Source organism: Spea bombifrons, chromosome 2 (assembly GCF_027358695.1).
Source record: "Spea bombifrons isolate aSpeBom1 chromosome 2, aSpeBom1.2.pri, whole genome shotgun sequence".
Lineage (NCBI taxonomy): Eukaryota > Metazoa > Chordata > Amphibia > Anura > Pelobatidae > Spea > Spea bombifrons.
Window position 1 is genome coordinate 43951912 of NC_071088.1, and position 17022 is coordinate 43968933.

Genomic DNA, 17022 nt, shown 5'->3' on the forward strand with positions numbered 1-17022 from the left:
AGTTCCTTCATTTTCACCACCAGAGTCTACACTTCTGATTTCTTAAATTTAAATATACTGAAGGGCCCTTAAGGTGCAAACCTAGTATGATGATGATTAAACAATTACTACTCTGGGTCCAAGTTCCTTAAAGAATAAATGTTTCATGGGTATGTACACCAATCAAGGGGCACTGTACCCTAAAACATTATGGTGTGTACACCTCTCTATACTTGTTAACAAGGCAAATAGGTAACTGTTGGGTAGTTAATTCCACCAAAAAAAAATATGAAACTATTCAAGCTAAATTTGCTAGTGATAATAATAAAGGATTCTAGGCTTTAGCAGCAAGAGGAAAGGATTTTTCTCCTAACCTGCAGCACTTAATCTAGACTGTTGGTGGTGCAACAAATGTACAAAATAAGATTGGCATGACTATAATACCACAATATGAATAGCTTGGTGGGGAGAGATAATCAGTAGCTGGACACTATTCCAAACATTTTTAGAGCTTCTTGTAAGTATTTGAAAACGCTAAAACAAGGCACTTTGAACCTACAGGTGATGTAATAAAAAGACAAGCTAATCCTACAATTATTTAAAAGAACAATTATTTCCAATGTGTTTTAATACAATCAAATTAAGCCATTCCCCGGCCTCCTTGCACTCTGCATGGCCCTTTAAGGTTGATGGCAGCTTGTGCATGCTCAGTTCATACGGTAGTGCTACGTGCCAGGGCTCCGGCAGCAGTGCCCGGTGGTCTTCTGAGTGGACGCTATTTACATCTCTACCTGAAAAAAGAGAATCCCTGACCTGTAGGTGCTAAGGCCTTCCTTTCGCTAATATCACTGTAGGTGGTGTCATGAGTTTTCCTTCCCTACAGCACACATAATATTGTTTGATGGAGACTTCCACAAGCCAGCCACAAGGGGAAATATACATGTGTACCGACCACGTCCATCCTTTACATAGACAAGGAGAGGGTAATGTCAAGCACCTTGTTCATTTTGTCCTGGAGCCTTTAGCACGTAATGTCCGAGTACACAAAATGCAAGTAACTAGAGCAGCAACTGCGTGAACGCAATTTCAGAGGAATCCTTCCGAGATGATCAAAAAATGCCAGTTTCAAGATGGCTTACAGTAAAATTCTTTTTTTTTTTTTTTTAAATAAAATGTTTAAAATAATTGTGATTTACTTCAGTAACAAGCAATAACTAAAGCAAGCTCCAGAGCAGTGTTTTTGTGGTTTAATGTCAATCCAGTCAGCCAGTATTCACAACCAAGCTTGCTGTGAAGACTTTATGAAGACTTGTGTTAAGGAGTTAGCTGGACACTTTTCTTCATTTAGCACGCTGCTCCATTAGAAGGCAGACCTTGGAGATTCGTGCGTGGAAAGATTTTTTTATGTCAATGTTGTCATATGATAAAGCTGAGATTCACAGGTGAGGAGAGGTACCAAAATGCACATGAGAGCCACACAAGACCCTATAACCTCCTACTGGGTCTCTCTGGCTTTTCCAAGTACTAAAGGAATGTTGAAAGTTTGCAGTATATTGGACGACAGTTACCTTGGTAGATTTTAGAAAGCTTTTAAGTGTACAGAGGGACAAAAAAAAAATTATGAATCAAATGAATAAATATCTTCAGTTCTGTTGCAACTAAGCTTCGCATGACTTATAATGAGCATTGAAGGGGTCAGGCCTTGTTTTCCTAAAAGAAAGGTAGAAGATCAAAGTAGAGCATATTAATAAACGCATATGAGGTTATCGACCTAAGGTACTAAAAGCAAGAAAAAAGTGTAACATGTCAAAAAATTTGTCCTGAACATAATCTTTAGTAGTAGAAATGCAAAGTGGACTCCGCTTCACTTTTGCTTGTAAAAAAAAAAAAAAAAAAATTCTAAAAAAGAATGCATATTAAAGTGCTCTAAGTACTTAAATATGCATATAACTGACCTACAAGTTGCAGCAACAGCAGCTGCCACCACTGATTAGAAGGGGGGGGGGAAAAATCACTGCAATTAAAATCAATGTTTATTTTTTATTTACGCCTTTGCGTTCGCCGAGCCACTGCTAAAGCTGATTGGCAGTAAGCTACATCACGCGCAGGGAGGTGTGTTTGACCAAACACATCTCCTGCACTGCAAATAGCTGGGGGCTGGAGGAAGAATGCAGAATTCCCCCATGCATTTGCCAAAATTTAAGAAGGCCCCGCAGCTATCATAGCGTTTCACAGTAGCGCTACTCCAGCCATCATATGCACTTTCATAATTAATGCCAGGATTCGGCCAGACAGGGACTACCATCACTGAATAGTTTTTATCTGCTAAAATAAATATAATTAGGTTGGTCGTCTGTATTTTGGACATAATGCCCTTTACTCTGGAAATATCATTTACATATTAAAATCATATAAAAATATATAATTGAAAGCAAGTTAATGTCTACTACTTTTTCTCCTATGATAGGTAAGCATGCAACAATCAAATAAGTTTAAAATTACAATACACAGAAGGATACAGAAATATTGTGAGACAGGAATCGTTTCATACAAATACACATACATAAAGCCGAGCACATATTAGACGCTGGTAACATGCCTTAGTTTCACAGTATTGTACAAAACTTTGTTAAAGCAAGAAAGAACAACATAAAAAAGCAGCATTATTTTACATTGATAAAGGGCAAGTGTATCCTTAGTCTGAGGTTACTCTGTCCATCATAAAACCTTCGAGAGCCAAAGGAATAAATGCTGCGCTGAATTATTCACGCCACTTGGCCGCAAAGAGTTCGGGCTCTGAGAGGCAGAGATATAACATTGGTAATCCACGGTCCATGCATGTCAGGTACAGCTAATAATAACTAATTTATTGAAACTTTCTAAAGCTTGAACATCCGTTTCAGTATCAACGATCTCTAGATATTCGGTTTACCTAAAGGAAGCTGCGATTTGTGTCTCATCGTTGCCGAGCCAGCCGACTAGAACCACTCAACAACTTAATATGGAAGAATGTGCTTAACTATATAGCAACCACTTACTTGCACAGATACAAGCATGGATCTTTCTGTAAGTCCATTATGGAGATAACTTGCTGTCCTATGATCTTCTTTACATACATAATTATATAAACAAGCACCAAGTAAGATTGGAGAAATAGTGCATTTTCAGACTCATGGAAACAAAATAAAAAGCATCAGAATATCTGAAAGCAAGTATTCTTCTGTTAACAGTGTCATATGCTTTACACCATTTAAAGAAATGTTATTTTGGGATCTTAACTACGATTATTTAATGTTTAGGAGGATAAATGCTTGTATGTTATAGCTTATATCACTATATATATACTGTATGTTTAGAGAACCGTTGAAAAAAAGTAATTTCCCTTCCTGAGTGTTGCTTTTGTAGGCGTTCTACGTATATTTTTACTTTCGGTTTCCGTTCTAGATTATTTCCCTGATAATATTTTTAAACTTGGTTTAGTAATTATTAAAAACGCTACATAGCTTTAAGTATCTGATGTACCATTTTACTGGTAAATGTTTCCCAAAGGCAAAAAACTGTAAATTGAATTTAGAATTATAAACTAGTTTTTAAAATTTGACTATAAACTTTAAACAATGTAAGAAAAATTGTGGGTAACAACTAATATTTAAATACAAAACCCTTTTGCACATGGAAGTTAGTATGCAACACAGAAAAAAAAAAAACGCACAGTGTTACTGTCAGAAACGAACAGATGACTGAGAGGGACCTAAGAGGGACGCAACGCTGAGAAAAGGATTAACTGGCACAGTAACCGGGATGGATATACCTTCATTCACAGTGTTTGTTCTAGAGTATTCTCATACTCTGGTGATTTGCAATCTTGGTGATGAGCATAATATACACTAGATAAAAGAGGAAACAGAACTACCATTGCAGAAGAAAACACCACCACCATAAAAAATTAGATTTGTGCGTGTGTGTATAATGGCTGGGAATACAATATACACAGACTTCATTCACATTTATGTTTAAGGAGATGCCATCTACAACTTATAGATTTAATTCTAATATTTATATCACAAAACGGGGATTGAATATTCAAATATCAAGCCAGGAGTCCTAATAATGAAATCACTATTTGTTTAATCAGCCAGATGGATGTAAGGAAGTATTTTAGGGAAATAATTTCAATGGCTGGACAGTTTAATATATATGATATGCTTGTACGTTGGCCTATATAAATTATATATATATATATATATATATATATATATATATATATAAATAAATATAGTAAATGGTGTCACATTATTAAATACAATCTCCTTAAATACAAAAGGTAATCAATATAGTTTAAAAAAGGTGAGCAACCTGCATAATTAAGAAACACGATAGAGGATGCGCAAGAAAAAAAAGTAGTTGTAGTTTAGTAGATTATGGAAACCAGGCCATACTTCATGCTAAAACCATTTGTTCATCCTAGAATACGTCATATCATAGACTGGGAAAAGACTAAAGCTAAAGATTCTGGGAATGGACCATTTGCAATCAATCAATTATTTCAAAATAAGGTCCAATGGGGAAGCACTATTCATGATCTGAATAGTAAATGAACATTGTTTTCTTAGGGACCACAGTGTCCCACAGACTTTGCGTGACTGCTTTACACAGCATATACGTTTCAGAAACTGTTTATTATGTATAAAAGTGAGAAACTGTTTTATTTATGTTTCTAAGGCAGGGAATATGGCATTGTCTCCAGACAAATTAAAAAAGGTCATTAAGAATTTGCCAACAGTGCATGCTTTCAGGATATCTTCAAATGTGCACTGTGGATTTAAGTTCTTCAGATCTGCTGAGGCCCCTCCGAGTCAAGAAGATCAGCAATATGGAATACCACACCAAGAAATGGCATAGGTTTAAAGGGTATATGGGGAGAGCAATGTGAATGTACAGACGGTAGAACGGTTTGCATTGCCCATCACTGGCAGTCAGATGGGCCGCTGCAAGATGGTCGCCTTCCACGTACCTTCATCGCTGCTTGTGCTACAGATCCTGTCATTTAGTATGCTGCAAAAGCGCAAGAGGGCAGCAGGCGGCCACATAGGCTTCATTTTTTCTTCCACTGGCCTAAACGCCCAAGGGGCAATTTACACCCCCAGTCCTTGCATCTGGTCTGAATGTTGCTGTATTCTGGTACATATATAGATCAAGCAAAGCCCCTGTGAGAGCACACATGGAGCGCTCACTGGGACTTGTGTTTCTGCGAGAGAAAACTGAAAGCCTGCACTGTTGGCAATACTAAACCATTGATAAAGTCAGTTCAATGTGAAATAGAATTAAGCCATGCAGCGGATCACAATGCAATAAAATGCCTTTGGTAGTAAGCTGTGACATATGTTAGAAGAAGGCATGATCATTTTTCTCCAAAAACTAACTCAAATTTACTGCCAGAGCCCAAGCCAAATTCTTCTTCCAACAAATGGCGATTTAGGAATATTATATAAACTTGCATTTCATTGAAAATGGTGAACAGAACAATAATGGAAGATATATAGAGCTAGCCTGTACATGTGACCGTTTCATGAACATATAGCCCATAACGGTAAAAAAATACAGACACAGGGCCTCTATAGGGGGGTGCGCAAGTCAGGTCACCATGGTGACTAGGATTGGCCCCTGGGTGCCACCTCCTGGAAACTTAGTGTCTCCATACAAAGTTACTTTTCCATTCTACGTGCCGACGCTTGATTCAATATCAAGTGACTCCACAGGCGTAGAGAAGCACCTCCTGCGTTTTGTGACTGGCTCCTTCATATGCAGGCAATTTCTCAGGCCCTGGAGAGATCTTGCAGAAATTAGGCATAAACATTTTTTTTAATAATTAAATATAGCATAGCAGCGCAGGAAAAGGTTAAACAGAATGCACGGTGAGGACTCTAAAAACAATTAATAAGTAGAAAAGTATAAATTCGGAATGTAAAGTAGACTCACCCGCTGCGTTTCTTATACCACACAAATACTCCAATGCCAACGACCACAATAATCACAGAAACTGTTATTACTTAAAAGAGAAACGAGAATCACAAGTATTTTTAGTTTCAGAAATTATTTTACTTGATGTAGACAGATAAGTATCAAAATTGACGACTTGCTGATTTCATTTGACTTAGAATATATTCATAGTCAAAAAGTCTTATTATGGAGAAGCCTTTTTCCACAGCTGTTTTGAAAAATAGTGATGGGCTTACGGGGCAGTAACATACAAAAGTCTCTCAAAAAACCCTATGTTCGGAAAAACCTCTGATTAACTCCATTAGCTCCAAATGCCAATCCCACCAGCCATGTTTATGTCTGCTATTCACCCACTACAAGCACAGATATTACTAACAATGACGACAAACGTGGTTAATTGGTGCATATCAGGCTAGAATAAGATCAACCCCACGAGATTGGATTGAATTCTTCTGGTCAGGTGGTCAATACAATTTACAAAATATATTACATATAAATTTTAAGCGACAATAATGCGACCGTAATGTATACTTACGTATAATGATCCAGAATTTGTAAGGTGTTTCTAAAAATAAAAAAGAAGCATTTAAAGGGAGAATGTTGCTTTCATAAATTGTAACATTGCATTCATCAGAATTACCCATCCTTTTTATTAATCAGTTTAATGTGTTTGTTTTTCATGGGCAGCATATTTTTAAAAAAATGTAGCTTCTCTGGTTTGTCATCTGCTGTTGATTTTTTTTTTTGTTTAAATCTACTGAGATGCACTGCAGATGCGTGCTGATGATGTCAGGGTATATGTCAACCAATTAGCTGATACCAGGTGATAAAGAAGACATATACAGTAAATAAAGACATATAGTTAAGATACCTTCTACCGACCTAGGTAAAAGATTGTTGGCAACCAAATCATTGCGTGCAACTGAGAAAGTAGCTAGTACCTTCTCAACTCAAAGCCAAGGCTTTTTTTTTCTTTTCCTGGCACCTCAATACTATTTCTGCACTTAGAAAGGTGACAATGGGGGATTACTATTAAGTGTCAGTCAAAATTGGCGGAAATGTGACAGTTTGTGTTTCTGCAAGTATATAAAAATAAAAAACCAAAGCAACTTTTGCACCAGCTTTTAGAATGTGTGTGTGTATATTTTATACAAGTAAAAAAAATACCAATACCAATAATAACAGCAATACATTCAGTGCTGTAAAATAATATTTGCCCCTCTCAGATTTCTTCTATTTTTGTATATTTATCATACATATGTTTCAGACCAAACTAATTTTAATATTAGACAAAAATAACCAGAGTAAACACAAAATGGGGTTCATGTATAGAAGGGGGGGGAGCTATCCAACCCTACCTGGCCCTAAGGGAAACATTGTCTCCTTACTAAATCAACTAATTCACCACATTTAACTAATTTGGCCCAATTTTACAAGAGGCAGCAGACATGATTACTGCCAGTCCTGTTGAATCAAAGCATTCGTTAAACAGAACCCGTCTTACAAAGTGAAGTAGTAAAATAAATCTCAAAAAAGCAAAAAACTGCAATCTAAAGGAACTCAAGAATATATGAGAAACAAAGTCATTGACATCTATCAGTCTGGAAAGTGGTACAAAGCCATTTCTAAGAGCGCATAGACGACTTATCCGGGAGTTTACAAAAGAACCCAGACTAACACGTTAAGAACTGCAGGCTTCACGCTTAAGGTCCGTGTTCACAAACGGGCGAGTTGCAAGATGAAAACCTCTGACCAAAAAGAACACAAAAGCCCCTCTTACATCTTGATGACCTCCGAGACTTTTGGGATAAGGTTCTGTGGACTGGTGAAACATAAGTGGAACATTTTGGAAGACATGGGTCCCATTACATCTGGTGTAAAAGTAACACAGCATTCCATAATAAGGTTACTTTTTCAAATGGGTGATGCAGGTATTGCATTTTCTGTCTACTCACGTTGTCTTATACTAAAATTAATTGGATGATCTGAAACATATACTTGTGATAAACAAAAATAGAAATGGGAAGGGGCAAATACTTTTTCACAGGTGTTTTCTTTCACAGGTCAGGAATACTTACTCTCACAAGTGGGGAGTTGAGATTCCCACTGGCCATCAATGCTACATTTAAAAGGATTTGGTAAATTCAAGACATAGTTGTCGGCACACTGAAACATCACGTGAAACTTGTATGATGGATCACCAAGAACTACAGGGGGCATCAATAAATTTGCATCATCTGGGAGGGGGCATGTAAAAGCTGCAGGGAAAAAAAACAAACAGAAAATAAACAGTTAATATTAAATATAACCACAGTCTGAAAAACAGTGACTGCCATAGTTAACACTTCGCTGCAGGAGCGTGCATACATCCCAGATTAACTACTGTGTGATAAACTGGCAAGGAGGGAATGGTGAGAACAGGGGAATTTAAAGTTTCTCAATCTTCAAAAACAAAGCAAAACACTATACATAAAACAAAATAATAATAATATTATATAAAGTGATTAAACAATTGATATGTTTACATGAAAGCCCCAGGTTATATATTGCATCGGGGATTCTACAGACCCCCCCCCAATACACATTTGATTCTTGCCCAACACCCCAGCTTTTTTCACCGCAGTTGGCTGAACATATCCCTGCCACGTCATATACTTGCCGCCAACCAGCTCTAGCACTGGCTCAGGAAGAATTGCAGAATGGGGTCTAAAAAAGGACCCACTTGTGCCCCTCATAATATCAATAGGAGTATTGCTATTTCCTGCTTCGAGCAACCAATCAATTCTGATAATCGGCACAAGGAAAGAAAGGTGCTGCAGTTTTTTTTCTTTTCCATTTTTAAAGTAGTACAGATATAACTAGGGAAATGCAACCACATCTTTAAAATATTCCTTTAGACCCCTTTAAAGTTCACTTGGATAGGAAATATGGGTTTCAATAGCGGTTTTTCTTAGTCACATTATATGTTCCCATCTTCTGATATTCTGATACAAATCTGTTTCTTGTGCAACACAACATTGTAAATTAATATTTTAGTCAACATCAAAATATCTAATTACCGTATTTATCGGCGTATAACACGCACTTTTTTAACTAAAATATGAAGCTGAAACCCTACCTGCGTGTTATACGCCGATAAATCCTAGAGCCAGTGGCGGAACTACCGGGGTCGCAACTGCGACCGGGCCCTGGAGTTCTGCCAGTCAGGGGGGGCCCAAGGGGTGCCGAGCGGTTGCTGAAGACGACCGCTCGGCAACTCTCGGGCCCCCCTGACTGACAGAAATCCAGGACTCCTCTGCTGGCGGCCGCCGCCTGCCTCAGCCGCCTGCCTCAGCCGCCGCCGCCTGCCTCAGCCTCAGCAGCAGCAGCCGCCGCCGCCTGCCTCAGCCGCCGCCTGCCTCAGCGCTTTAACTCCTGTGTTGGAAGCGTGAGGCGTTTGTCTCGGGTGCCGGCGCTCAGCAGTGAAGCGCCGGCACCCGAGACAAACGCCTCACGCTTCCAACACAGGAGTTGAAGGTAAGTGACCGGGGTGGGGTTAGGGAGAGAGAGGGGAGATCCTGAGAAGGGGGGTTAGGGTGTGTGTGTCTGAGTGTGAGTGTGTCTTACTGTGTGTGTGTCTTACTGTGTGTGTGTGTGTGTGTGTGTGTGTGTGTGTGTGTGGTTTCCCAGATAGCAGTGATTCTGATGAAGTTTTATACGTGCGTGTTATACACCAGTGCGTGTTATACGCCGATAAATACGGTACTGTTTTTGTTTTACCTGCAAATGCACAGAGGCATTGATCAAAAATGTATTTTACAGACTTGCCCTATTTCCTCTCCTTCCAGCCATTTGCATTGCAGGAGGTGCACTCCTGCAACAAGAGATGCGTTCTCCCAAATGCATGAGTTCAAGGGGGGCCTAAGAAGTCACCCCCCCAACCAGTTCCATCCCCGTATGCATGTACAGAAAGCGCTCCCTCTGACCACAGTAGGAGCTCTTTCTGACCAGCATTTTCATTGGGTATGCACTTTTTATCTAACAAATGTATTAAAAAGGTAAAGAATACATATAATGTACTTACAAAGTTATTTAATAAGCATTTTTTAAATTAATTATGCTGTATGTATTGCCCTTTCTTATACGAACAATAAATAATTATGATACACACCTTTACACTTTGGGGGATTACGACTCCAGGTTCCATCATTTACGCACTGCACAGTCTTTTCTCCAAACAGTATGTGTCCGGGGTTGCATGCGTACTCCACTGTGTTATGGTATTCATATGTATGTTTTTGTGGTACATACGATCCATCGGTGATATTAGGAGGTGATGTACAAGTTATTGCTGAAGGGAAAAAAAAAAAAGATACGGACCTTGTGACAATAATTTACAGAAAATTTTACTAGCAACTCATTGGTGTTAGCTGTTGAAAGAAAACAATCATTTCGTAAAGATGTTCCTTTTTTTGGCTAACTGGTGTATTACACAAAAACGTTGAGATTATTAGGATTATTCTCTTGTGCTACTTGTGAGGGCCTGTCCCAATACACAGTTTGATTTTGCTCAATTACTAGATTTAGTGTTGTAAATGTTTTTTTTGTTTTGCTTGTTTCGAGGAAAAGATTATCTGGGGGATTTAGGGATTAAAAAAAAAAAGTATATCCCACCACTTTAGTTTTGGTCCTATGAAAGGGTATCTGTTCCTCACATAGCCAATTATCTTTCTATAACTTGTCACATTCTAAAATGGTGAATGATTTGCAGGGTTAAAAATTATAAGAAAAGATTAAAATATCTCAAGCTTGGAAAAAGCCTGGCTCGCAGCAGAGACCAAGGACTGATTAAGGTCTTACTCTTTACATCAGGAAAGAAAGCGAGAGTAGATGGGCTGAATTATTCTTATCTATGTTTCGATATTTTCCGAATACATGCACAGCAGAATGTAATTTACGGAATTTAGCAGAACACGGTTTCAAAGTCATTGACGACCATACCCAGTGCAAATCGGAAACAAAAAGGTTATGTGAAAAATATATCTGAAAAATACCGGTAGAATGTTTTCATAAAATGTTTAACCCCTTTGACAACAACGTCATGAAAATCCATCCGCTTAACGACAATTGACATGCCTGACATGACATGGGGTTAAACAAGCCAAGAAAACAATCAGAGAAAAGCAGTGGTGGGCATGATGTGACTAAATCTCCTCCAATTTTGTTATCTTAGAAAGGTGTTTTAAAGTAGCCTTATAAAACTAAAGTTCTGAGAGTTTATAACCTATTTGATATGAGTGCGGTGATCTATTACAGATTGTGTATGTGTGTGTGTATATATATATATATATATATATATATATATATATCATTTCAATTATTTATAAATTACATATTTAATAATTGATTTTGGTACAAACCTCTGCACTCAGGAAAGTTAGATGTCCACACTCCATTAATTGTGCACTGGGCAGACTCCACTCCAGAACGTTTGAAGCCATGGTTGCACGTGAACGTCACAGTGTCCTGATACTCGTATTTGTCCTTTTGTGGCATGTATGATCCACCAGCAATTACACCAATGTTTGGGCAGGTAATTGCTAAATAAAGATATGTATATTTATAGATACAGATATGTACAGTATACATATACATACAAACACTTTTATATGGTGATATAGTCCCAACTACTGTTTTTTTAGGGGGCCTGTAAAAATAATTCAGGCTTACCTGAACACGATGAGCTAGGGTCAGACCAAGAGCGTTGACCCATACAGGTCCTAGTAATTCCAGACTCCGCAGTAAATCCAGGCAGGCATGAGTATTCTATTGTTGCATCTTTACGGAAGATGTTCTGAGCCGCATAATCTGGTTTAAGCGACCCACTCTTAACATCAGGAGGTGAACTGCAGCCATCTGAGGAAGAATAGCATGGAGTACTTGCTTACTGCTGTATACAAGGTGATAATCAAGAAGCTGGAAGTGTCTGTGCCAGTATATGCAACGTTAGGAAATATTCCCAATATTCAAAATTACATGAGGCTGTAAATAATACAATACAAAACCTGCACTGTCTTTCTACCTTGGAATCGTATGCACGGGTGATGAGTTCCGAGGACAGCCCTACAGAACACCAAGCCCTTTTCTCCTCTCTTTGAAAAGGTACGTCAGGGAAGAGAGCAAAGGGCACTTTACACAAACAAACATTTTCGATGAGATCCTGTGAAGTATAGGTGTGTGTGTGAATGAATGACTTTCAGGGAAATGGTGTTGGCTCTAGGAAATAGCCCTCCAGATATGTCAGGGGCCACTTTGTTAGGTAATTTGGAGCACATTGGATACCAATAGTTGGAAGAATAAAGCTGTGTGGTTTCATTATTGACACCTATAGGCCAGATGGAAGTAATCTGCCAACTTCTTTGAATGACCAACATACACTGACCGTTTTTTGTTTTTCTTTTAATCACCAATAAATTTTTTTAGATCATGTTATGTTATGCCCTGTCTGCGGAGGCATACATTAAATAACCCGAACCATTGAAGGTAAGACACAGACAAGATTCAGTTAATACAAATGACAATATAGGATTTCTGTATTTTAAATGCTATTAAATGCTAATCTGTATCTCAATGTTAGCTTATTGGTAACAGTTTATCTGGTGGCTGGCTTTACAAGTCATGGCTTTGCAAGGCCCCGTAAAACAAAACAAGAAAAATTAAAGATCGTACATTTGAGCATATAAATACTTACTCAGGCACTCGGGTAATGGAGGCTCCCATTGACTGTGAATATTGCATACGACAGAGTCAGATCCATTCATAAGCAAATTCTCAACACACTCAAATCTCACAGCAGAATTCAGTGTGTATGGTCCTACGAATCCAGACAACCTTATCGAGCTAGGGACCAAAGGATCCTGGCAACTTACCACTACGGGAAAAACAGAATATACAAAACTGCTCACAAAAAAGAAGGCACACTACATTCTTAAAAAGAAAAAGATGAAAAGGTTGCTAAACAGTTTTGGAAACCCTATAAAATGTCAAATACCATTTACAACTGCAACATGTATACCGTAGGAGAGACTATATACAGGTAGTCGGAGCGCAACTGTTGCTTCTCCCTTATACTCAATTGTGCAGTTCACTACTGTAGAACTCCTAGATCATAATTTATATGTTAGTATGCTATGGCACTTTTGCAACTCGCTGTCCCATGTATTAGACTGTGGACCTTGACTGAAGAACGTGTGTGCAGACTTCTCAATTAGGTAACCGCTAAGCTATTATATGCATCGATCACAAATGATTGCTGAACTAAAACCTGTGAGATCCTTTGCCCTGTTTAAACACAAATGAAGACCTACAGCTGGAAAGCTGTTAGAAACAAACCAAGGCCGGGGCTGCTGATAGAACAATAGTGCTATATGGGTCACTTAGCACAACTGGCCTTTTAAATGTAAACTTAAATTAGCAAACACAACGTGCCATTGGAACTCAGGAGTCATGGTTGCTGATAAAAGACCTCTGTACACCATAAAGATATTCCATGAAAAATCAGCCGTTTTAAGCTACAATAGTCATTTCCAACATTGACGATCCCTACACTGTATTTCTCATCCATTTGATGTTATTTTAATGGACAAAATGTACTGTTCTTTCAAGAAGAACAAGAACATTTCTAAGTGACCCCAAAGATTTAAACTGTAGTATATGCAGGTCTCTCTTTTTAATTGCGGTCATCAACAGTACAAATCTGCTTCCTAATATGTATTCGTGGTACAATCGCTTACAACACAAGTATCCGTTGCAATAAGCACAGCCCAAAAATTTTAGCCAATGTAATCATGCTTAGGGTTTCATTCTTAGGGGTCTATACCCCTGATTCAGACTGCACAGCAAAGATTGGCCAACAAAATCACTGGCCTTTATAAATCAAACCCAATAAAATAATAAACTGAACAAAAACATAATTTTCATTACCAGAAACCAAACAAACAAAATATTGTTGCTCTAACCTTTGCAGGTAGGCGTAGGAGAACTCCAGGTCCCGTTAGCACTACAGAATATAGAAGATTCACCAAAAAGAGTTAAACCTTTGTTGCATGAAAATGTCACAGCTTCCTGGTACCTGTACTCATCTTTGTATGGATTAAAGCTTCCATTGATAAGTTGTTCAGGGGGCGTACAAATTTGTGCTAGTGGGATAAAAAAAGAAGATATATAAAAATTTGTAAATCAAGCCAAATAAATGTGTAACTAATTTTTTTAAAAAAATCCATACTATTCTGGGGTTATAGAACACATATATGATGCGTGTCTGATCAGCACCACTGGTCACACTTCTTATAACATTATTCAATCATACTACGAAAGTGAGTGGCTTAACTTCTTCTGGACCATTGCTATTTACACTATATGGCCAAAGAAGGTTTTGTATTTGTGCTGTGTTTTTCTTTAACGCTAAATTGCCTCTGAGTGCACCCAAAGTAAGGATATATTTTCTCCAGACAAAATAGTGCTGTTGCTACTATCCATAGTCATACACATAACACAATATTTATTTAACACACATACGAATCTATAATACATTATATATATATATATATATATATATATATATACACACACACACATATACACATATACATATACACACACGGAAAGTTTTCAAATGCCCCTTGTATGTATCCATACAAGTATACACACACAGAGGTTTTTGAGGGAGACCTAAAGAGCAATGGCATGTGGTTATCATCCTAGGCCTTTTTTGCCAGCGAAGTGCCATGCATGTGATTGGCACAGAAAATGGTAAAATTTAACAGACATTTATACATATATACATACACGCATATATACACACACACACACACTTAAGGGTAATATATATTTTTATTATTATTATTATTATTTTTTTTTATTTTTTTTTTAAATCGGTGCTGTCAGGTGTGTACATGGTTTCAAAACACAAGCCATTTTAAAGTCATATGTACTACAGAAATCCATCAACTGCTTTTTTAAACTTACCAATACCCAATGACATTGCCTGCCACCAGTGCTGCTTCTGTCTGCACAGATCTGCTTCTTCCTCCGAGTCCCTGCAGGTCTGTGAGACTTGGGAGGGCTGGGATATGGATTTATCAGTGTTTATATACACACCGATCCCTTACGAAAAATTACTGCAGTTTTTTGGACATGAAAAAACTGCAATACTGCACTTTTACGTCATTATATTGCAAACCTACAGTTGTAATTCAATGTACTGCAGCTTTATTGCATTTGTACTTCCTTACAAAAATAACTGCAGTAAAACTGCAGTACAGTGAAGTACAAATGCAGTAAAACTGCAGTAAATGTGCAGTAAAAGTGCTGTATTGCAGTTTTTTCATGTCCACAAAACTGCGGTATTACTTCAGAAAAAACCTGCAGTAATTTTTCGTAAGGGATAAGCCATAACATTATGACCATCTGCCTAATACTGTGTAGGTCCCCCTTTTGCCACCAAAACAGCCCTGACCCGTCAAGGCATGGATACCACAAGACCTCTGAAGGTATGCTGTGGTATCTGACTTTAGCAGCAGATCCTTTAAGTCAGGGCTTGACAAATTTGTTGTGAATCTAGGCACCAGCTAAAAAAGTTAGGAGCCAGGATTTCTTTTAAACTAACAGTTGGTCAGGAGTGGTCAGTGCTGTTTTTTGTTTTTAATATTTTTTTGATTTTTTTTAACTCTTTCAATGCTGGTGTTCCATTGGAGCACATCATTGACTGATATTTAGTCCCCACAAGCTTGCAGGGACAAATGTTAACCCCTGCAATGCCACGAATGTGTCATACACAATTGTGGCATTGAAGGGGTTAACGCTGCACTGTCGCTCTCATGGAGCGATCAGGCAGCAGGGGAGGGTTGGGGCTGGTCTCCAGAAGAACCCTCACCCCTGTCCCTGAAGCTGCCTCTGGCAGCTGGGACGCAATTGCTGTTCTATAGAGCAGCCATTGCAGGGAGGAGTCTTTCATGACTGCTGTAGGCTTCCATGCCTACAGGAGTCATCAAAGGGCTTATGGAGGCTCGTTTTTGCTGTTGCTGGTCTGCCTGGGCTTCCAGGCAGACCACCAGCAGCAGAGCCCCGTACAAAAACAGGAATTAACCCCTAAAATGTGGCATTGAAGGGGTTAACGCTGCACTTTCGCTCTCATGGAGCGATCAGGCAGCAGGGGGGTGTTGTGTCACAAGTGTGGGGACCCAATCAACACACAACCCCCTTCCCTGAAGCTGTCTGTGGCAGCTGAAAACGCAATTGCTGATTTGCCGGCAATCGCATTTCAGCCTACAGAATCACTCCGTGGGAGTGATCGCGGGCTCGGGGTGGCTGTGCTGGTCTGCCCAGACGCGCGATTACCACGATCGTGGCGATGTGGGGGCATTTTGGGGGGATTTAACAGGCTGACAAACACCTAGGCGCCATGGCGACCTGGGATTTGTTGAGCCCTGCTTTAAGTCCTGTAAGTTGCGAGGTGGGGCCACCAAGGATGCATCCTGGTGCCATATGTTCTCCAGGTAAGCAATGCATACACACCCGGCCATCCATGTCATGTAAAAGAAAATGCGATTCATCAGACCAGGCCACCTTCTTCCATTGCTTGTGAACCAGTTCTTATGCTCACATGCCCATTGTAGGCACTTTCGGCAGTGGACAGGGGTCAGCATGGGCACCTTGACTGGTCTGCAACTATGCGGCCCCATATGCAACAACGTGATGCATTGTGAGTTTTGAAACTTTTCTATCAGAATCAGTATTAACAGATTCAGTAATTTGAGCTACACTAGCTCGTCTGTTAGATTTGACCACACAGGACACCCTTCACCCCCTACATGCATCAATAAGCCTTGGCTGCCCATGGCCCTCTCGCTGGTTCACCGCTATTCCTTCCTTGGACCACTTTTGATACTGACCACTGGAGACACAAGAGCTGTAGTTTTGGAGATGCTTTGACCTAGTCATCGAGCCATCACAATTTGGCCCTCGTCAAAGTCACTCAGATACTTACATCTGCCAATATTTCCT

General features: G+C 39.0%; 1 protein-coding gene and 1 long non-coding RNA gene across 3 annotated transcripts in view; both read right to left on the reverse strand.

The window, feature by feature from the left end:
* Nucleotides 1-562: 562 nt before the first annotated feature.
* LOC128475179 (uncharacterized) lies at nt 563-6529 on the reverse strand. 2 transcript variants are annotated; one of them, XR_008346462.1, is made up of 3 exons: nt 6515-6529; nt 5959-6028; nt 563-1689 (listed from the first exon to the last, which is right to left on the reverse strand). It is a non-coding gene; the product is annotated as an uncharacterized LOC128475179 (long non-coding RNA). The 2 variants fall into 2 exon arrangements; XR_008346463.1 differs by lacking the exon at nt 6515-6529 and adding an exon at nt 3791-3866.
* A 3568-nt stretch (nt 6530-10097) lies between these two features.
* LOC128473646 (complement decay-accelerating factor-like) overlaps nt 10098-17022 on the reverse strand; it is a 30581-nt gene continuing 23656 nt past the window's right edge. Inside the window, exons 7-11 of the mRNA XM_053455897.1 lie at nt 13977-14156; nt 12710-12889; nt 11689-11874; nt 11379-11558; nt 10098-10309 (exon numbers count right to left, since the gene is read on the reverse strand). Of these exons, the coding sequence (XP_053311872.1) occupies nt 10098-10309; nt 11379-11558; nt 11689-11874; nt 12710-12889; nt 13977-14156 (938 nt within the window). The remainder of the gene's footprint in view (nt 10310-11378; nt 11559-11688; nt 11875-12709; nt 12890-13976; nt 14157-17022) is intronic.